Raw genomic sequence first — 23026 nt, 5'->3', positions numbered from 1 at the left:
TCCTGGAACTAATTCCCTGTGGATGCCAAGGGGCCATATTTCCACCCATCCCTCCACACTCACAAACTCCTTATCAGAATCGGAACCTTTAAAGCCTTTAAAGGTTGGTTACTTTTTTCTGAGAATGTGATTTTTCTCAACATCAGAAATTATTTGTTTTGGCAAGAAGGGAAAAATTCTACTATATGTTATATATGTGTGTCCGTTTGTGTGTGTGTGTATATATATGCATACCACATCTTCTTTATCCACTCACTTGTTGATGGACAGTTAGGTTGCTTCCATGTCTTGACAGTTGTAAATAATGCTACTGTGAACATTGAGGCGCATGTATCTTTTTGAATTAGTGTTTTTTTTTCCCCCAGATATATACCTAGGAGTGGAATTACTGGGTCATATGATAGTTCTGTTTTTAGTTTTTTTTAGAACCTCCATAGCATTTTCCACTGTGGCTACAACAGTTCAGATTCCCACCAATAGAAAGTCCCATTTCTCCATATCCTTGCCAACTTTTGTTACTTGTGTTCTTTTTGATGATGGCCATTCTTACAGGTATGAGGTAACAACTCATTTTGTTTTTGATTTGCATTTCCCTGTTGATTAGGAAACTGACTCATCTTTTCATGTGCCTGTTGGCCATCTGCATGTCCTCTTTGGAAAAAATGTCAATTCCGTTCTTCTGCCCATTTTTTAATTGGGTCGTATGGGGTGTTTTATAATGTTGAGTTGTATGAGCTGTTTATATATGCTGGATATATATATCTCCACATATGGATATATATGTTGAATATTATATATACAAATATAAGTATGTATATATGAAACCTCTTTTTTTTTTGCTAATATTTGCTAATATTTTCTCCTATTAAGTAGGTTCTCTTTTTGTTTTATATATGGCTTCCATTGCAGTATGAAAGCTTCTAATTTTAATTAGGTCCCATTTGTTTATATTTTTTGGATCCATCTCCTAAAACAAAGAAAGATATTCTGCTTGGTTTTAGGTTAGTCTTTTTTCTGACTGCAGTTAGTTATATGTCTCCAAGTCTCTTTTCCTTAAGACCTAACATTTTGGATAGTTACTTACAAAACTTATATGCAATTTTAAAATAAGTAAACAGAGAGAATATATCACAGTTCTTATCAAGTTCTCTTTTAAAAAGGGCTTGAAAAAAATTTTTTTAAATAAAAAGGTTTGGTGGGGGAAGATTAGTATTTTGTCTGAGATGGAGTCCTAAAGGAACACCGATATTTGTGGACAGGGAGGGCACTGACTGGATGGAATGGGAGAACTGGATATTTGTCCTGACTTTTGCTGCTCTCTAAATATTAGTATGATTTCAGCAGGTCACCCTGCTTTCCTTAGGTACTCTTCGTTTCCCCATCTGTAAAATCAGAGTGCATTAGATGGTCTTAAGGCCCCTTGCAGATCATCTTACTCTATAGTTTGTATTATACTGTCAGGACTTCTTGAAGTCCTTAGTTGACAAATAAGGTTTGGGCGGAAATGACAGAGTCTTGAATAACCAAAATGGATTTTGTCTACACACATGTGCTAATCCCCAAAAGAAGAAAAAAATGCAAACGAGCCAGGGGCCGAACACGAAAATGGTGACATTGAGAACATTGAAGCAGACAGCTGAAAGCTCCATTTCCTGGCCCGCATGAGAAAAGCTGAGACTGCCAAAGCCTCCAGGCAATCAAGGCCAGAACTTTGGCTCACTCTTATTTTGAGCTCCCCCCACACCACACACACAAACCACACAGGAAAATTGTCTCTTTCCCTTCATATTTGTGCATTTTGGCTATATTTCTATTTATGCCAACTTCTTGCCTAATCCCCTTCTTCCAGCTGTCACTGTATTCTGCCTGCTGCTTTCTGGGGCTTTGGAGAGCAGCTGCAGTTGTCAGTGAAGGCCCAGAGGTGGTGGCCTTGGCAGTGGGCGTTGTCAGGGTGTGTGGACTCTTTCAGAACCCACAGTCACTTTTACCTGGTTTATAGGCAGCTTGAGCAGTGTTCTCACGCTCCTTCTTTGGCAAATGTCAGAACTGATGGCTTTAATTTTTTCCTCTCCTCTCTTTGGGGGAGATTTTTCCTCCCTCTGCATTCCTCAGGCTTTTTGTCTGCGAACATCTTATGGAAGGTTTGGTTTGTCTCAGGTTCTCTGCCCATCTTCTTCTTTTTTTTGCCTTTTTTCCACATAAAACATATTTATCTATCAGGAGAGCTTGAGTTGGATAGCCAGAGCTTACAAGACTAGAAATTTGACCACTTCTCATCTCTGACAGTGTATCCCAAGCCATTAGGTTTCCCAAGGCCCAGAGAGCTCTTGGCTGGTCACTGTCCATCCAGCCCCAGTTGTGGGGGTGGCTAGCTTTGGTGTTCTTTCACCTCTGGCTTTTGGTGTTTTCCCATTGAGCTTGTCTGCATACACCTCATGCTGGCTCTTAGTGATGGTGAATGAGCAAAGAGACACTTGGTTCTCATCATTTTAGAAAACTGAGCAAGAGTCAGGAAATCTGCTTGAAGAATCTTGGCTGAATATAAGAAGTCATGAAGGTTTTAAATCATTTCAGCATGCACAGACTGACCTTCCTGGCCTGAATATTGAAAGCAAAACACAGCAAAACCGCCTCACAGTCATCTTTTGCTGATAAGGAGAGCTTCTTTAGGTCCAATGGATTGTTCTCTGCCACTCTGGAAATGCCATCAACTATCTTGCCTCCTACTTGGCAGAACCAATTCACACTGTTGGTTATATAAGAAGAACTTTACATAGTTTTCAGAAGCTAGGGTAAAAAGCAAAACTAAAAATGTGTCTGTATTTGTATGATTTTTGTATTTTATTTCAAGGAATTTAAATGTTGCTGCTAAGCTAAGTCGCTTCAGTCGTGTCCGACTCTGTGCGACCCCATACAGGGCAGCCCACCAGGCTCCCCCGTCCCTGGGATTCTCCAGGCAAGAATACTGGAGAGGGTGGCCATTTCCTTCTCCAATGCATGAAAGTGAAAAGTGAAAGGGAAGTCGCTCACTCGTGTCCGACTCTTTGCGACCCCATGGACTGCAGCCCACCAGGCTTCTCCGTCCATGGGGTTTTCCAGGCAAGAGTACTGGAGTGAGGTGCCATTGCCTTCTCCAAATTTAAATGTTAGGTATGTTAAATTTAAATAGGTGAGTCTATTTGATAAAATCCTTTGGTGATAGGATTCTGTTTAGCTTTGTAGGAACTATGTAAAGTCTTTCCATTCATGTTGGGAATATAATACCAATATTACAAAGCCATTTTCTTTCAGTTCTATGTCTTTTTCTCAGTCCTGGACTTACTTGATGATATTGTTTCTTATGCCCAGTTAACCCTTTTCTCATTCATCCTTTCATCCAGTCCACATTTTTGTGTTGTCTATAATTCATAGAGCTATAGTTTGATAAAGCATTAGTGCTAGAAGGGCCCTTAGATGTTAACTACCCAGACTTCATTCCATAGATGAGAAGAAGCCTACAAAAGGAACAGGATTAGGCCAAGGTCACATACCTGCCAGAGCTTAGGCTCACAAGTATTTTTCCATTATACTACTCCAGACTCCATGTGTCAGGAATTTTCCAAATCACTAGACCAGTAATAACTGCTTCAACAGCCAGGGAGTGCATCCTCCTGGAAAGGGCAGAGGGTAAATTGGGCAAGTAATAAGTTTTTAGGGACTCTGTTTCTTCTTCTGTGATATGGGAAGCCGTCTATGGGGTCGCACAGAGTCGGACACGACTGAAACGACTTAGCAGCAGCAGCAGCAGCAGCAGCAGTAATAGTTCAGAGTTATTATGAATATTGCATTATCTGATCTATATAATGTGCCTGTTATACATGTGTTCAACAAATTATTATTATAAAACTCTACCTATCATAGGGAAATGTTGTATCATATATGTAAATAATAATTTATTAAAATAGGTATTTTATAATTAGCGAGTCTGAGCATCACTTCTTCAATATTCTCCTAAATTTAGCATTAAAATATGAATGGGGTACATTGTCTGGAAATGAATTCCTGAAAGTTATTTATACCATGACAGTGATTCATGTATTTCCCTTTTCTTTATGGCTTTCACCTGTACTTAGCTGCAGTGTATCTTGTCCAAAAATTTTTGTGCAAGTTGAACTTAACTTAGGAAGACATCTGGAGCATCCTTGGGTTTGGCCCCTGGTTTTCATTTAGATAAACACTAGGGTATAAATCTAGAATATAAGCTATATGGAATGTTATATTCATATTTCTGAGAAACTTGAAATATTTATTGTTATCCTGAAACTCAGAGAACTGTGTGATGAACAGCTTTGATGTGAAATTATACGTACCTGTTTGGAGAATAGGCTGAAGTTATGCTCAACATAAAGGGGTCCAAGATCATTATGTTAAAAGGAAGTAAATCTATGTTTTTATTGTTGTTCTTGTTGAACCCTATGGCATGGAGAGGAGGAATGAGTTAGGAGACAAAAGCTAGGACTGAATTAGCAAAGGCCAGAAGCAACAAAAGAAGGTTTGGAAGCTTCAGAAGGAGTGATTCAGGGGAATTTCAGTTGAGGGCCTCTTGGGTTGCATTGATGTCATTGGCTGACTGGAATGCACTTAAGTTTGAAGTGGATGGAAGGACCTTGAGAAACTAGACAGAAAGAATTTTGCTTCTTTAATAAAGAGAGGGCTTGGGATAAAGAGCTTTGGCTTAGATTTCAGAGAAATTAAGTGCAACTAGAAAGAAACACTATTTACTTTCCTCCATATGGAACCCTTCATTGCTTAGGTCCTTACAAATCCATGTAATTTGGTCCGTAACTATGATTAGATACATAGAAGTGTAGATGGTTTTTTTTAATTGCTTTTTCAGTAAGGAGAAAGTGAAAGTGCAGGAGTGGTAGAGAGCAGAATGGATATTCCTTGTGCATGTTCCTGTCCAGTGTCATATGTTAGGTTAAAAGCCTTAGCCTGGCAGTTTCTTAAAAGTAGACAAGAGTTTGGAGGAATATTATAACCGAATATGAGCAGGAAGTAGAAGGTGCTATTTTGCTCTAGTTTGGGTTCATCCAGATGGGATCAAACCAGAGGAATTTGGCAAGCATTGGGACTCACCACTTAGAACCGCACTGAAATAGTTGTGGTAGCAAAAGAATTTCTCCAGGAGACTTATTCCACTTGAGGCATAACAGCCAGAGATTCCTGACCCTTAAGAGGAGCGTGCCAAAGTTGATAAATTTTAGTACAATCAACTGAAGTCTATAAACGCAGAAATAGTTCAATTAGATGATACCGGGCCTATATTGTTTCCTTGATTTTCACACAAAGGACATACGATGAGAAAAATATTTCTGTAATCCACTGTTTAGAATTAGCTCCTCCCTAATATTATGTCCTTTCCTTGGGATTTATTATATTGCAATTTAATAAATGAGACGAGTCTAAAAGAATTTAACTTTAAGAATGTGTGTTTGACTTCTGTATTTGTGAAATTCTGACATATTAACCTTATCGTTTTTTTTTTTTTAAGACTTTCTGGAAGAGCTCTTTGTGATCTAAAATTTACCTTCCCGTTTAATTATTTTCTGAGGTTTTTTATAGTCTGGCAACATGAACTACACTTCATCATCATTGGTGTTGCTTATCCCTTGTCACCTGACATCTATCCCTGTATTGTCCAATTGTATCCCCTTCAAGCGCCCGGTCCACTGACTTAACATACATTAGGTTTTCATTAAATATTTTTTTATTTAGTGGTGAATGAGGAAGTATTTCTTTATATTTGAAACAACCGGCTATTGTGGAGAAAGCGCAACAGGAAGGAATTACTGTGAGTAAAGAGTCAAACGAGACTAAAAATGCGAGTGTTAAAAATTTTTAACAGCTCTATTGAATCATAGTTGACAGTAGGCAGCACATCTTTAATGCAATTCAAAAAGATTTAACATATGTATACACCCATGAAGTCATCACCACAGTCAGGATAATGAATGTATCCATCATCCCCAAAAGTTTCTCTGTGGCTGTTTTAATCCATTTCTCTCATCCTTCCCCACCTTACCCTCTTCAAGCAAACAACTCATCTGTTTTTGTCACTATAGTTTGCATTTTCTAGAGTTTTATATAAACAGAATCATTTAGGGTAAACTCTTTTGGTCTAGCTTTTTCACTCAGCTTAATTATTTTGAGATTTATCCATGATGTTGCATGTGTCACTATTTTACTCATTTTAAGTAGTATTCCATTGTATTCATATAACACAATTTACTTATCCAGTCACCTAGTGATGGATATTTGGGGTTCTTTTCCAGTTTATGGATATTATAATTAAAGCTACTATGAACACTTGGCCACAAATCAGAGGTATGCTGTTTTTTTTTTTTCATGGATAAATTCCCAGGAGTATAATGGTTCAATCACAGGATGATGTGTGTTAAGTTTTATAAAAAACTGACAAACTATTCCAGAGTGGCTATATATACCTTTTTGCATTTCTACCAGCAATGAAATAGAGTTCCTGTTGCTTCACATGCTTGCCAGCATTTGATAATGTCAGAGCTCTGCATCTTATCCATTCTAATAGATGTACCGTGATATCTCATTATTGTTTGAATTTTCAATTCCCTAATGACATATGAGGTTGAGCATCTTCTAAATAAATACTTATTTGTCACTTGTGTGTCTTATTTGGTAAGAGGTCTAGTCAAATCTTTTACCCGTTTTTAAATCAGATTGTTTAAAGGTTGTTTGAGTCCCTTGTGTGTTTTGGATATGAATCCTTTATCACTAAGCATTTTGTAAGCTTTTTGTCTCAGTCAGACAAGCCATTTCATTCTCTTAACAGTGTCTTTTGCTAAGCAGAAATTTTCAATTTTAGTGAAGTCCAGCTTGACAATTTTTTCTTTCATGGAGAGCGCTTTTGCTGTTATATCCAGAAAACTCATTGCCAAGCTCAAAGTCACCTAGCTTTTCTCCTATATTATTTTACCTTCCAGAGTTCTATGACTTTGTATTTTATATTTAGTCCTATCATCCACTTTGAGCTAATTTTTGTAAAGAGTGTAAGCTAAGTGTCTAAATTCATTTTTTAAAATGTGGGTGTTTGACTGTTCTAGCACCGTTTGTTGAAAAGATGATCCTTCTACATTGAATTGCCTTTTGCTCCTTTGTCAAAATTCAGTTAACTATATGTGAGTCTATTCATAAGCTCTCTATTCTTTTCCATTGATCTAGTTATCTGTTCTTTCACTGATGGCACACTGCCTAGGTTACTGTAGCTTTACAGTAAGTCTTGAAGTCAGGTCGTTTCAGTCCTCTGGTTTTGTTTTTCTTCTGTATTGTGTGGACTACTATGGGTCTTTTGCCTTTCTTTATAAGCTTTATTATCAATTTATCCTTATCCATAAGGCAACTTATGGGGATTTGAGGAAGAGTATTGAGAATATTGGGTCTTCCTATCCATGGAATGTCTCTCCATTTATTTAGATCTTCTTTGAGTTATGTTATCAGAGTGTTATAGTTTCCTCATACAGATCCTAAGTATTTATACCTAAGTATTTCTCTCCCTTTCTCTTTCAGTGGCAGTATAAATGGTGTTGTGTTTCTAATTTCAAATTCTAATTGTTCATTGCCAGTGTGAGTGAGTGAGTAATAGTCGCTCAGTCATGTCTCACTCTTTGCAACCCCATGGGCTGTAGTCTGCCAGGCTCCTCTGTCCATGGGATTTTGCAGGCAAGAATACTGGAATGGATTGCCATTCTCTTCTGCAGGGGATCTTCCCAACCCAGGGATCAAACACAGGTCTCCCACATTGCAGGCTCATTCTTTACCAGATGAGCCACCAGGAAAGCCCACCAGTATATAAGGAAGCAATTAAGTTTTGTACATTAATGTATCCCATCTTCCTTTGGATTAAGTATTTTTTATGATACCATTTTATATCCTTTATTGTCTTGTTACCTATAATACTTTATTTGTTTTTTGTGGTTACTTTAGAATTTATATTATACATCTCAAGTGATCACACTCTAGCTGCTGTTATGCCGCTTCACATATAGTATACAAATGTTGTAGTAGCTTTATTAGTAGTTGTTATACAATGGCACCCCACTCCAGTACTCTTGCCTGGAAAATCCCATGGATGGAGGAGCCTGGTAGGCTGTAGTTCATGGGGTCGCTAAGAGTCGGACACGACTGAGCAACTTCACTTTCACTTTTCACTTTCCTGCATTGGAGAAGGAAATGGCAACCCACTCCAGTGTTCTTGCCTGGAGAATCCCAGGGATGGGGGAGCCTGGTGGGCTGCCGTCTGTGGGGTCACACAGAGTCGGACACGACTGAAGTGACTTAGCAGCAGTATACATTTTATTTATATGTGTTATACTTAAATTATGAATCACACGTAAAGTTTTGTTTAGGCAACCAATTTTATTTAAAATATATTTAAGTAATAAAATGTCTTATATACTTACCTGCTGCTGCTGCTGCTGCTGCTGCTGCTAAGTCACTTCAGTCATGTCCGACTCTGTGCGACCCCATATAGGGCAGCCCACCAGGCTCCCCCGTGCCTGGGATTCTCCAGGCAAGAACACTGGAGTGGGTTGCCATTTCCTTCTCCAATGCATGAAAGTGAAAAGTGAAAGTGAAGTCGCTCAGTCGTATCCAACTCTTCGCAACCCCATGGGCTGCAGCCTACAAGTCTCCTCCATCCATGGGATTTTCCAGGCAAGAGTACTGGAATGGGGTGCCATCGCCTTCTCCATATACTTATCTAGAAGGTATCATTTTTGTTGTTCTTTATTCCTTTGTATAGATCCAGATTTCAATTTGATGTTATTTCCCTTCTACCTGAAGGACTTACTTTATTATTTCTTGTAATGTAGGTCAGCTGGTGATGAATTTTTTCAGCTTTTGTATGTTTAAAGAGCTCCTTATTTTACCTTTGTTTTTGGAAGATAGTTTTCCTGGGAATAGAATTCTCAGTTGAGTTTTCACTTTCAGCTTTTTGAAGTTGTGCTACTGTATTTTTACTTTCGTTGTTTCTAACTAGAAACTGCACTTATTTTTGTTTCTCTGTATATAACACATCTTTTTCTCTTGTTCCTTTTTCTTTCTTTTCACTTGTTTCTAGCAACTTAATTGTGATGTACCTTTATGTCATTTTCTTATGTTTTTTATGTTTGGGATTTGTTGAGCTTTTTGATATTTGGAGTTACAGTTTTTATCAAATTTGGCAAAATCCTGACCATTACCTTTTCAAAAGTTTTTCTTCTCTTTTACTTCTTTTCTCCTCCTTGGAGACTCCAATTACACATATAGTAAGCCACCTAGTATATTCAAAGGCAGAGACATTATTTTGCCAACAAATGTCCGTCTAGTCAAGGCTATGGTTTTTCCAGTGGTCATGTATGGATGTGAGAGTTGGACTGTGAAGAAAGCTGAGCACCGAAGAATTGATGCTTTTGAACTGTGGTGTTGGAGAAGACTCTTGAGAGTCCCTTGGACTGCAAGGAGATCCAACCAGTCCATTCTAAAGGAGATCAGTCCTGGGTGTTCTTTGGAAGGAATGATGCTAAAGCTGAAAGTCCAGTACTTTGGCCACCTCATGTGAAGAGTTGACTCATTGGAAAAGACTCTGTTGCTGGGAGGGATTGGGGGCAGAAGGAGAAGGGGACGACAGAGGATGAGATGGCTGGATGGCATCACTGACTCAATGGACGTGAGTCAGTGAACTCTGGGAGTTGGTGATGGACAGGGAGGCCTGACGTGCTGCAATTCATGAGGTCGCAAAGAGTCGGACATGACTGAGCGACTGAACTGAACTGAACTGAACTGAAGCCACCTCAGGTTGTCTCATAGCTCAGTGATGCTCTTTTCATTTTCTTGATTTTTTTCTGCATTTCATTTTAGATAGTGTATGTTGCTATCGCTTCTACCATTAATCCTATGCAGTGTATTTGTTATCTCATATATTGTAGTGTTTATAAAAGTTTGATTTTCAATCTTTGTGCTATCTCTATTTAACTTTTGAAACATACAGAATATAGTTAAAATAAGTGTTTTAATGTTCTTGTCTACTCATTCTAGCATTTATGTCAGTACTGAGTCCATTTCAGTGACTGATTTTTCTCCTTATTATAGGTCTCAACTTTGCAGTTTCTATACATATTTAGTTATATTTGATTAGATGCTAGACATTGTGAGTTTCACCTTCTTGGGTGCTGTATTTTTTTGTACTCCTGTAAATGTTAAGTTTTGTTTTGGGATACAGTTGAGTTATTTGGAAACAGTTTGATCCTTTTGTATCTTGCTTTTAAGATTGGGGGGTCGGGGTAGGGGCAGAACCAGAACCATTTGGTTTAAACCTAATTATTCTTCGCTATCAAGGCAAGATCCTTCTGTATACTCTATTCAGTGCTCCATGATTTATGAAATTTAGTCTGGTTGATGAGGAGATAGGCATTATGCCTGGCTTTGTGTGAGTACCAGACACTTGTCTCTTTGCTCCTATCAAATCTTTTTTCTACAGCCTCAAGCAGTTTTCTCACATGCATGTATTGAGGGGGATTCTTCACAGATCTCTCTTGAGAACTCAAGCTGCCTTGTTCTTCCCAGGTCCTAGGCTTCATCTCGTCAACTTGAGGGGTCTGCTTGACTCCATCTGGGCTCTATCTCCTTGTATCATAGCCTAGAAATTATTTCAGGGCAGTATGCTGGGGCAATCATAGAGTATTCTTTGTTTTTCTGTCTCTGAGGGATCACTCTTTTTCACTGCTTGATGTCCAATGTCTTGGGAGGGAGGGAGAAAGTTGTTTCATATGTTTCATCTTAAAACTTTTCTTTTTTTTTTTTTTACTATTCTAGGTGATGGGGTAAATCTGATCCCTATTACTCCATCTTGGTCAAAAGCAATAAAGCTTTTAAGTTTTCAGTGGTGGTTATAAAAATGACCAATAGTAAAACAGGGAGTCTCTAACCAAAATATCCATGGTATTTTTTCATAACTTTAGAAATTGGAAAGAGAATTAATCTCAGAATTATCATTATCTATTCTTTCTTCCACTCATATCCATCACAAACATTTACACAACAAGATTCGTTGAACAAATAGTCAATCACATCATTCAGGGAGGGGAACATTGAATCTAAGAGGAAAAGCCATCACAAGCCACTAGAATTATAAGTTTCAAAGAACATATTATGTAAAAAGGAAATGATGTCAAGTGAATTGAGTTGGTATCATAGTACAGTACTATTTTAATTTCTTTATATCAGTAAATAGCTGTGAGATTTTTGGTTTTGTTTGTTTTATTTGTGCTTCACAGGGAAGCCAAGTGATTTTTGCCAAAAAAAGAAGCAGAAAAAAATAAGAAAATGCTAGAGAAATGTAGGTTATCTCTTACATGTTCTTATAGCCCCTATAATGTCAGCTTAGTCAATAAATGTTTGCAAAAATCCAACTAGAATGTGATAAGGTAGTTGCTGTAGCTGCTTTCTCTTTTCCTACTTTTGTAAAAGTAGGAAAGTTCATGGATAAACGGTAGTAATTAGCATGCAATTGTGAATCTAGGTTGCAATTTGCAAGTGTGAGTTTCAAACTGACTAGGCCCTCAGAACAGAAAGACCCTTCTAAGACTGGTACACAAAGACTTGGAGTTCATCTGCCCAGTTTATATGACTAATTAGCACTTAGGGTTTTCTTCAATAGGGGCTAGTGAAATAAGACCTAAATAATATCTTGTAAGATTTTTTTTTTTTTCTATCTGTACTTCTTAGAAGAGGGGCTTGTTGAATTGGAATGGAAAAATCAAACAGATTTTTAAATGAAGCCCTGATATACTGGCTGCTTGCCTGCTCTATTGGGACAACTCTGGTTCCAGGGAAAGAGAATGCTTTTTTTGTTTATTTGTTTGTTTCCAGACAATTTCCTGCGTCATCACATTTTTTGTGAGAGCCAAGTGTTTGAGGTTGATGATGTTGACAGAGCCCTTGGAGAATCGAAGGAGTTCATCTCCACAGAGAAAAGCTTTTGTATTTCAAGTTCTGAAATCCCAGAATATTTTTCTATAGCATTGTTATTGCTAGCTTTTTATGTCTTTTTATTGGAGAAGACTGATCTCCCTTTTATCTAGTCATCAGCTTTTTAGGTGGATTACTCTTTTAAGTCGAGAAGGCTTTTTAGAAAAACTATTTCTCTTGGTATTTATGAAACTCACAACCACGTATCTTGCTCTATTTGAGTCTGTCTGGCTGGTTGTACATGTTGTAATCCCAGAGGCTTAGAGTTTCATTGTAACTATAAATTCTATGTTTATTCATATTTAATTTTCCTATAATAGAATCATTGTTTAATTAATGATATTATCTCTTGAAGTGTTTGGGAAAATATAAAATATGTTTGGACTATAATGAATTATAATGGTTTCCATTTATTTACAAATTTACTTTTCTGAATAATGTACCCAAGACTATTTTTGACAATTTGAAAACAGAAACTTTTTATATATGTGTGTACACACACACACACACACACACACACACATGTTTTTCTGGTAAGATTTGGGACTCTGACATAAAGGTATAAAGTCTTATTCATAATAGAGTTCTCAGTCTGGTTCCATAGCATCTCTGATTCAAAGAGAGTGTCACAGTTTGTAAAAAGACTTACCTTTGGTAGCTGAGGTGGTGATTTTGGAGAAATTGTGGTAGAGGGGGAAGTGTTAAGTACAGAAATATTTTTCTAACATCTATTATATGCCAAGTGCTGGGCCAGACATCTGTATGTTATCCTTTTATAAATTGTCATTTCTGAGTCTCAGAAAATGACCTGATTAGGTGGGATTTATACAACTAGAAAATCTTACTGTTATTTCTTTTTTAAGCTAGACCTATAAAAGAGCATTAAAAATTCTTTTAATAGGAGTGCTTCTTTTTCTCTGCTTCAGATTTGAACTGTTATTCTATAAGCTAATCAACAGAGGGGTAATTAATATTTTAAAGCATGTTATAGGAAAGGCAAGGCATTGTAAAAAATGGAGACACTAAATAAAATGTAATGAATAGTAGGTATGAAATCCGGTAGTCTGAGAACTATAGAATTAAAAATAATCTTAGAAATCGCTTGGACCATATATTTCACCTGACAGACTAGAAAATTGCTGTCCTTGCTGGGCTGGATGAAGCTCAAACTGAAATCAGGATTGCCAGGAGAAATATCAATAACCTCAGATAGGCAGATGATACCACCCTTATGGCAGAAAATGAAAAGAAACTAAAGAGCCTCTTGATGAAAGTGAAAGAGGAGAATGAAAAAGCTGGCTTAAAACTCAACATTCAAAAAATGAAGATCATGACATCCAGCCGCATCACTTCATGGCAAATAGATGGGGAAACAATGGAAATAGTGACAGATTTTATTTTCTTGGGCTCCAAAATCACTGCAGATGGTGACTGCAGCCATGAAATTAAAAGTCACTTGTTCCTTGGAAGAAAAGTAATGACCAACCTAGACAGCATATGAAAAAGCAGAGACAGTACTTTGCTGACAAAGGTTCGCCTAGTCAAACCTATGGTTTTTCCAGTAGTCATGTAGATGTGAGAGTTGTACTATAAAGAAAGCTGAGCACCAAGGAACTGATGCTTTTGAACTGTGGTTTTGGAGAAGACTCTTGAGAATCCCTTGGACTGCAAGGAGATCAAAGCAGTCAATCCTAAAGGAAATCAGTCCTGAATATTCATTGGAAGGACTGATGCTGAAGCTGAAGCTCCAATACTTTGGCCACCTGATGAGAAGAACTGATTCACTGGAAAAGACCCTGATGCTGGGCAAGATAGAAGACAGGAGGAGAAAGGGACAACAGAGGATGAGATGGTTGGATGGCATCACCAACTCGATGGACATGAGTTTGAGCAAGCTCTGGGGGTTGGTGATGGACTGGGAAGCCTGGCATGCTGCAGTCCATGGGGTCGCAAATAGTCAGACACGACTGAGTGACTGAACTGAAGGAACATGTAGCTCATGGCAGACTATTCTCATCACACCCTTCCCATAAACTTTTTTTTTTCCCTCCCCCATATCCCATTCCAACCTGCCTTGACAAAACACAGTGAACAGGAACCATTGTATGAATCGGAAGGAAAATGCCTTAAATATATGAGTTATAATGACTTGGTAAGTGCTATAAAAATACTCTGTAACTGAGTTGGAAGTTGCATCATCCATGCCTGTGGCACTATGGACTGGGCCCAAGTGGTATAATTCTTTACTGTAACACTGAAGTAATGTTTGCATCTGCCAAGTAAATAGGTTAGATTTCAAACCCGTGAAATGGCCAGCTGTAATTGTTCAATTCCAGTGAACCACAGGTATATTTTGTTTACTTTACTTCTTACTGTCTTTTTTAGGTATGCTGAGCCATCTAATTAAGATTGTGTTCTTATATGAATCTACAAGGTGAGCTGTAAAGTCACTCAATGTATTTGAATGCCTACATATTATACAGCCCTGCTGTCTTAAATGTACAAACTCTTTAATAGAGTATAAGTCCATTTCTATACAGAAAACAATAATTTTCATCTACATATGTCATGGTAATGGTAGAAATGACATATTGTAATAATAGAGCATGCTGCTGATGCTGCTGCTAAGTTGCTTCAGTCGTGTCCGACTCTGTGCAACCCCTGAGACGGCAGCCCACCAGGCTCCCCCGTGCCTGGGATTCTCCAGGCAAGAATACTGGAGTGGGTTGCCATTTCCTTCTCCAATGCAGGAAAGTGAAAAGTGAAAGGGAAGTCGCTCAGTCGTGTCTGACTCTTCGCAATCCCATGGACTGCAGCCCACCAGGCTCCTCCGTCCATGGGATTTTCCAGGCAAGAGTGCTGGAGTGGGGTGCCATTGCCTTCTCCGAATAGAGCATGAGAAATCAGAAATTTTAGATTCATCTTTTCCCTTACTGTCAATTTTCATTGGATCTGGCTTGAATCATTTCCTTTCTCTTTAGCTTCTTTATCTGGTGAAGGTGAATAATAATACTTTCATTTGCCCCACAGAGGTGCTGGGAGAATGAAAGATAAATTTTTCCAAAGCATTTTGAGCTATTTAAAACAAAGATTATTTGTTTATTTGATTATTATATTGTTATTTCTTACATTCAAATACCACCGTAAGTGTTAGAAGAGGCTCAAAAGATTTGGTTGTTTTTCATAATTTCATTTGTAGTAGGTAAGAAGGTGAGTATAATGGCCTGCATCTTATAAACAAAGAAACTAAGGCCCCAAAAGATTTGTTTATTGTGGCACTTAAAATGAATATCCCTTTATGAGAACTGGGAGAAATCAGTGAGGGTATAGGCAATAACACTGGCCATGAGTTGATAATTATTGAAACTGTTAATGGGTATATGGGGGATCATTATACTTTCCTGTACACCTTGTCTGTGTTTGAAAGTTTGCATAATACAAAGTTAAAAATATATTGATTTTAAAAAACGAATGGCCGCTGTTTTTATTTACAAAGTCCTTTTCAAAAGCTACTGAGTCCCTTTATCTCCTAGGCCTGGATAATTCTTTATTTCATAGGGTTCAGCAAAAAAAATTAACATGCTTGGATCAGAGCACAGGCATTTTAGTTTTTCATATTTAGTGTTTATGTTCTATTTCCTCATGGCTCAGCTGGTAAAGAGTCCTCCTACAATGTGGGAGACCTGGGTTCAATCCCTGTTTTGGGAAGATCCCCTGGAGAAGGGAGAGGCTACCCACTTCAGTATTCTGGCCTGGAGAATTCCATGGATTGTATACATGGGGTTGCAAAGAGTCAGACACAACTGACCGACTTTCATTCACTCTTTTTCCATTGCTTTTTCAGTCACCTGCTACTTTTATCACTTTAATGTAATCGATTATTTTTTAAAGAATTAATAGATTACTTTTTTTCTTACTCCTATTCCAGATACTTGTTAGCTTCTCTTTGTTGTTGTTGATTTTAGATTTTCCTTTTCCTGTTTCTGAAAATTGTTGGGAATTATAAGCAGTCACTTATTAAGCCAATTATTTTATGCTTCAGCAGACTGGTCAGTGGGTGGGCCATATGAATTATTTCAGCTTTTAGCGACACAGATCAACCTTGCTACTCTGTACCCACAATGGAAAGCCGCTGACCTCCCCACCGCAGGATCTTGTAATCAAATGGCATGTGAAACATGTGAGAGCACTCATATTAAACAAACAAAAACAACCCTCAACCTGGGTTATTTTCACTGGTAGACTTGAATGCTTCAAGCTTGTTATTTCATAGGCTCCTAGATAACACGAATGCTGGACTGAAAATGCAACATAATAGTATTTATTTGTTTTTAGACATCAAAGAAATTAAATTTAGAATATAATCATAGGACTTAGAGTTAAGAAAGCTCAGTTTATGTGTGAAAAAACTAAAGTCTAGAATGGCCAAGTAATTTTCTGGGTTACGTAACTCAGTACTGGCAGAGCTGGTTAGCTTTCAATTCAGAGTTCTCAACTGGGTTGCCTCTCAAGAGCATTTAGGTCCTTGATGTTGTTTGTGAATACTAGATATGCCTCTGCTTTTTCTATTAATAGCTTAGAAATTTTACTGTTCTGGAATGCCATGATGAGCCATTTTGAAGCCTGGGGCAAAGGAAAAAGTCAATGATGTTGACCTTGCCTTTATTTAAAATTCTGATATTTTCTTCATCATGGATTTTTGGCATTAATTTTGAATTTTAAATTGTGCATTAAAATATCATTAATCTTGCTTCTATTTTGATTACCGAGTTTTGCATCTAAGGTAGGTGTCTCACTCGACACACCCTAGTCCCAATCATGATATTTTGATGATTAAATCCAGTTTAACCCCTCTTTCAGTCTTCTGGAAGTTATTAAAAAAAAAAAACTATTAATATTAAATCATTATACTCAAAGCAAACCTTTACTGTTGGCCACCTAGAAATGTGGCAACAAAGAAAAGAAACCAAATTTGCATGTGCTATTCATTGACATCATAGTAGGTAACTCAAAGCATAGTAATTTTTGGCTCCATGAATTTAAGCTCTTTTAGACTCTATACCAGAGAAGGCAATGGCAACCCACTCAAGTACTCTTGCCTGGAGAATCCCAGGGACGGGGGAGCCTGGTGGGCTGCCGTCTGTGGGGCTGCATAGAGTCAGACACGACTGAAGCGACTTAGCCGCAGCAGACTCTATACCAGTTTATTGAAAAGAACTCAAAGCCAATCATGGGTTCTGATCCTTGACTGCATTGTGTTTTTCGGTCTTATATAATTGTGTTTGTTTTGATTTCTATAAAGTGAGAGCCAGAGGAAGGAAGCTCTTTATAGGCTTATTGTGTTCATTATTTTACTTGGTCTTTTCAACAACTGTTTGAGATAGGTAACTCATAGGTTAGGACCTTTTTGGTTCCAAGTGATAAAACCCAACTCAATCCTGACTTAAGTAAAAATAAAAGGGAATTCATTACCTAACGTAACTGAAGAATGTAAGGGGTAGATCGAACTTCAGGTATTTTACATCGTCTCATCAAGGCTTGGTCTCTCTATGTCTCTTGACTTTATTTTCCACTGGGTTGATTTTTCCCACACAGAAGCTCTAGGCTTATGGTCCTACTCGCTTAACAACTTCAGGAGAAAGACAATGCATGTTTCCTCTTTCTCCAGCAAAATGCCTCAGAACTGAGTATAATTGGCCCAGCTTGGGTCACATGCCCATCCTTGCGCTATTAATTAATGCCTAGGACATGCATTTATTTCACTGGTTAGGCGGGCCTCACATGCTCAACCCTAGAGCACAGGAATATAATGAGAGTGGAAAAACTGTTTCCTCCTAAGGAAGAGAGGACTGGGCTGGAGGGCAAAGGCAAATGTCTACTAGGATGTTGTTATACCCGTTTCATTAATGAGGAAGTTGAGGCTTAATTAAGTTGATTTTCAGAAGGCTACGCAGCTATTGAGTGATAGTCCTAATTCCAGTCTGCGTAACTCTAAAGCCCATCTTCTTTTCTTCGTAACTTGTATCCCTAGAATACTGTGCTTCTTCCCTGATGGCTCAGGTGGTAAAGAATCTGCCCACCATGTGGGAGATCTAGGTTTGAGCCCTGGGTGGGGAAGATCCCCTGGAGAAGGGAATGGCTACCCACACCAGTTTTCTTGCCTAGGGAATTCCATGGACAGAGGAACCTGGCATGGGATTAAGCAACCAACACTTTGACTTCACGTTCTCCTGAATAAAACTGTGATGGTTGTCGTTCCTTTATAGCAGTAGTTTTCAGCTGGGGTGATTTTGCCTTTAGGGGAAATTTGGTGATGTCTGGAGACATTTTTTTGGTTGTCAGAACTGAGCAGGGAAGTTGAAGAGATACTGCTGGGTAGAACGCAAGGATGCTGCTGAACATCTGTGCACAGGACAGCACTCACATGAAGAATTACCCAGCCCCAAACGCCAATATAGTGCGAAGGTTAAGAAACCCTCCTGTATAATAAGGTTCCAGTTCCAAGCTATTACTATTAAGAAAAATTTTGAAAGAAAGGTATGATACAGAGCAAGATTTGAAGGATTCAGACATCTAGGTACAGTTCAGTAGCCAATCAATTCAGAAAAACATTTATTTTCATAACAGCCAATATTAGAACACTGATTTCTCTTATTTAATGGGTAAAATTGTCATATTAGTGAAGTAAATCAAACAGAGAAAGCAAAATATCTGTGATATCACTTATGTGTGGAATCTAAAAAAAATTATACAAATAAACTTACTTATAGAAATAGACTCACAGACTTAGAGAATGAGCTTATGGTTCTGAGCTATGAGCCTGGGGGAAGTGATAGTTAGGGAGTTGGGGATGGACATGCACACACTGCCATATTTAAAGTGGATAACCAACAAGAACCTGCTGTATTGCACAGGGAACCCTACTCAGTGTTGTGTAACAGCCTGGATGGGAAGGGAATTTAGGGGAGAAGGGATACAAGAAAACCTATGGCTGAGTCACTCTGCTGTGTACCTAAAACAATCACAACACTGTTAATTGGTTATAATCCAACATAAGATAAAAGGTTAGAAAAAAGTTTAAAAAAATTGTTCTATAAAAGCTTTAGCTAATTTTTCAGGTATAATTTTGATTCATATAAAATTTCTTTAAATTTAAATTTAAATAATCTAGGGTTATTTTAAATCAAATACTGAATGCTTTCAATTAAAAAATCTTCACAGTATTTATCTCCATTTGTTTAATCTTATTTTATTGCTTTCATGAGTTTTGGGTAGTTTTCAGCATACAAGTACTGTACATGTTTTGTTTGATTTACGTCTAAGTACTTCATTTATTTTAGTGATGATAAATAGTATTTCTCCTAGTTTTACTGAGGTATAATTGACAAATAAAATTGTATATATTTAAAGCATACAACATGATTGATATATGTATACAATGTAAAATGATTACCATAGTTAATTAACATCCATTACCTCACATAGATACATTTTGTGTGAGTGTGGTGAGAAAACTTAAAATCTATCCTCAGCAAGTCTTAAGAATACAGAACAGTATTCTTGACTATAGTCACCATGATGTGCATTAGATCCCCAGGACTTCATCTTATAACTGAAGGTTTGTGCCCTTTGACCAACATATCCCCACTTCCTCCACCCACCATGGCGACCATGATTCTGCTCTCTGCTTCTCTGAGTTGGACTTTTCTATTTTTAAATTCCACGTAATGGTGAGATCATACAGTGTTTATCTTTCTCTGTCTGGCTTGTTTTACTTGGCTTAATGTCCTCCCTGTTCATCTATGTTGTCACAAGTGGAAGGATTTTCTTCCTTTTTTATGGCTAATTGTGTGAATGTGTACACGTGGGTGTGTGTATATCACACTTTATTTATTCTCAACATTGAGGTTGTATATCTATCTTGGCTATTGTGAGCAGTGCTTCCATGACCATGGGAGTACAGATATCTTGCCCAGATACTAATTTCATTTCCTTCAAATATACACCCAGAAGTAGGATTGCTTGATCACATAGCAGGTCTGTTTTTAATTTTATTTCAGTATCCTGTGTACAGGCTTCTCTGATGGCTCAGTCAGTGGTAAAAAATTTGCCTGCCAGTGCAGGAGACTTGGGTTTGATCCCTGGGTCAGGAAGATCCCCTGGAGAAGGAAAATGACAACCCACTTCAGTGTTCTTGCCTGGAAAATCCCATGGACAGAGGAGCCTGGCAGGCTACAGTCCATGTGGTTGCAAAGAGTCAGACATGACTTAGCAACTAAACAACAGCATCCCTGTGTACATGCTAATATGTAGAAATGATTTTTGATTACTTGTCTTATATCCTGTGACCTTGCTAAACTCACTTATTAGTTCTAAGAGGGTTTGGTGGGGGTTTTGGTATATTTCTTAGAGTTTTCTTTTTCTTTCATTGAAATATAATTGATGTACAGTATTATGGTAGTTTCAGGTGTACAGCATAGTTATTTAACATTTACATACATTATGAAATGAAAAGTCTAGTAACCATCTGTCCCCATCCAAAGTTTCTACAGTATTATTGATGATATCCCCTAGGCTGTATATTACAACTTGTGACTTATTTATTTTATAACTGAAGTTTGTTCCTCTTAATTTCTTTCACTTATTTCTTTTATTCCCCTGGCCCTTCTCCTCTGGAAACCACCAGTTTCTTCTCTGTATCTATGAGTCTGTTTCCATTTTTTAAAACTCATTTTGTTTTTTAGATTCCATGTATAAGTGAAGTCATAATTCCACATGTAAGAAATCTGACTTATTTCATTTAGCAAATACCCTCTAGGTCCATCCACATCTTCACCAGTAGCAAGATTTCATTCTTTTTATGGCTGAGTATGGGCTCCCCTAGTGGCTCAGTGGTAAAGAATCCACCTGCCAATGCAGGAGACTAGGGTTCAATCCCTGGGTCAGGAAGATCCCCTGGAGAAGGAAATGGCAACCAGTAACCAAATACTCCAGTATTCTTGCTTGGGAAATCTCATGGACAGAGGAGTCTGGTGGACTACAGTCCATGGGGTCACAAAAGAGTAGGGCACAACTTAGCAACTAAACAACGACAACAGCATTCCTTTGTGTGTGTGTGTGTGTGTGTGTGTATGTATATATATATATATATATATCTCTTGGAGAAGGCAATGGCACCCCACTCCAGTACTCTTGCCTGGAAAATCCCATGGGTGAGGAGCCTGGTAGGCTGCAGTCCATGGGGTCGCTAAGAGTCGGACACGACTCAGTGACTTCACTTTCACTTTTCACTTTCCTGCATTGGAGAAGGAAATAGCAACCCGCTCCAGTGTTCTTGCCTGGAGAATCCCAGGGATGGGGGAGCCCGGTGGGCTGCCGTCTATGGGGTCGAACAGAGTCGGACACGACTGAAGCGACTTAGCATATATATATCTGTATACCATGTCGTCCTTCCATTCATCTTCCGTTATACATTTAGGTTGCTTCCATGAATACTGAATAATTTTAAAACAAATATATAAGTTTATCTTAGATGCCTTTTAAATCTTTCAAATAGAAGATTCTATATGAGGGGAAATAATTATTTTTTAACCTCTCAGCCAAAGCATTTTTTAAAATTATGATGCAAATAGGATATTTAATGTGCTAGAAAATGTACAGAATTTTATTCCCTTTAATCAGCACATGTTTTGGGGGAAAAGGAATGAAGGCAGAAGAGTATATTTAATATACTGTAGCTGCTAGTTATAGGGGCTTTCCTGGTGGCTCAGATGGTAAAGAATCTGCCTGCAGTGCTGAAAACCTGAATTCAATCCCTGGGTTGGGAGGATCCCCTGGAGAAGAGAATAGCTACCCACTCCAGTATTCTGGCCTGGAGAATTCCGTGGACAGAGGAGCCTGGCAGGCTACAGTCCATGGGGTCGCAAAGAGTCAGATACGACTGAGCAACTGAGCTGCTAGTTATGGGGCTTAGCATTTCAGAGAAATCAATCTGCTTGTTTAATGACATGAACATACTTCCAACAGTCCATCTCCTTAGGACTGCAAGTGCTTTCTGGATTGTGCAAGTCTGAATAACGTAGGAAAGCTGTACTTCTCTAGTCACACGTCACATAGTATTCCAGTAGAGTAATGGAATGAGTAGAGGGATAGTACAGAAGGCATTGACAGAGAAGTCTTTAACAATCCAGCAAATCAAATTTATTATTGGAATTGGAAGATTTGGGACTTTTCTCATTTTGCCTGTCTTACCAAATAATTTTTCAGTATCATATTCCAGGTGCCTCATAATTCTGTGCATGCACGGAATTACAGATCCATTTCTCTCTAATTCTTTTCAGCTTCACTGAACCCAAACCAGATCAACAACATTTTCTCCAATTTCAACCAAATAATTCCTACTTGCCTTGGTATCTCACGTGGAAGACCCTCCTTCTGTCTTGCTTTAATCACTTGAGGTCCCTTCAGCCCATGCCTATCACCCCCTGGTTTGGCTTCGTTTTTTAACTCACCATCCACCCAGCTCTATGATTGCTTCTTTTGTTCCTTCTGTTTTCTTTTGGCCTCAGTTCCCTCTCCTTTATTATATTTCCTCCATGCAGATTACTCTTACTTCCTTTTGTGTCCCAAGCCTTAAATGTTGTTGTTGTTTAGTGGCTAAGTCATGTCAGAACTCTTTGCAAATCCATGGACTGCAGCACGCCAGGCCCCTCTGACAATGAAGCAAGAATATTGGAGTGGGTTTCCACTTCCTTCTCCAGGGGATTTTCCCTCCCTAGGGATCAAGCCTTCCTCTCCTGCTTGGCAGGTGGATTCTTTACCACTGAGCCACCTGGTAAGTCCTCAAGCCTTATTTACTGGTTTCATATCCCTAGATATCCCCATTTCATAGTTCGTGTCCTCACCTACTAAGATGTCTAATGTCTACCCGTCTAGCATATGTTAGTAAGGTATGGGTGTATAGACAAGCCATCTATTCATTGTTCATAAAATCCAATTTGCAATT

At 38.2% G+C, this 23026-nt stretch overlaps 1 protein-coding gene across 21 annotated transcripts in view; it reads left to right on the top strand.

Moving 5' to 3' along the window:
* Positions 1-23026, top strand: part of RAD51B (RAD51 paralog B) — a 738822-nt gene that overhangs the window by 280494 nt on the left and 435302 nt on the right. For 3 of the 21 annotated variants that reach the window (XR_015134116.1, XR_015134121.1, XM_086320111.1), the window contains exon 8: positions 14407-14455. The exons of the other annotated variants lie outside the window; for them this stretch is intronic. Coding sequence is in view for 1 of the 3 variants with exons in the window: in XM_086320111.1 (XP_086176237.1) it covers positions 14407-14415 (9 nt within the window). In the remaining 2 variants the exon portion in view is untranslated. The remainder of the gene's footprint in view (positions 1-14406; positions 14456-23026) is intronic. 21 annotated transcript variants of the gene reach the window in all.

This window comes from Bos grunniens, chromosome 10 (assembly GCF_055505025.1).
Source record: "Bos grunniens cultivar Pamir isolate PY7600 chromosome 10, Bosgru_T2T1.0, whole genome shotgun sequence".
NCBI classification, from domain to species: Eukaryota; Metazoa; Chordata; class Mammalia; order Artiodactyla; family Bovidae; genus Bos; species Bos grunniens.
This window is presented reverse-complemented; position numbering and strand designations above follow the sequence as displayed.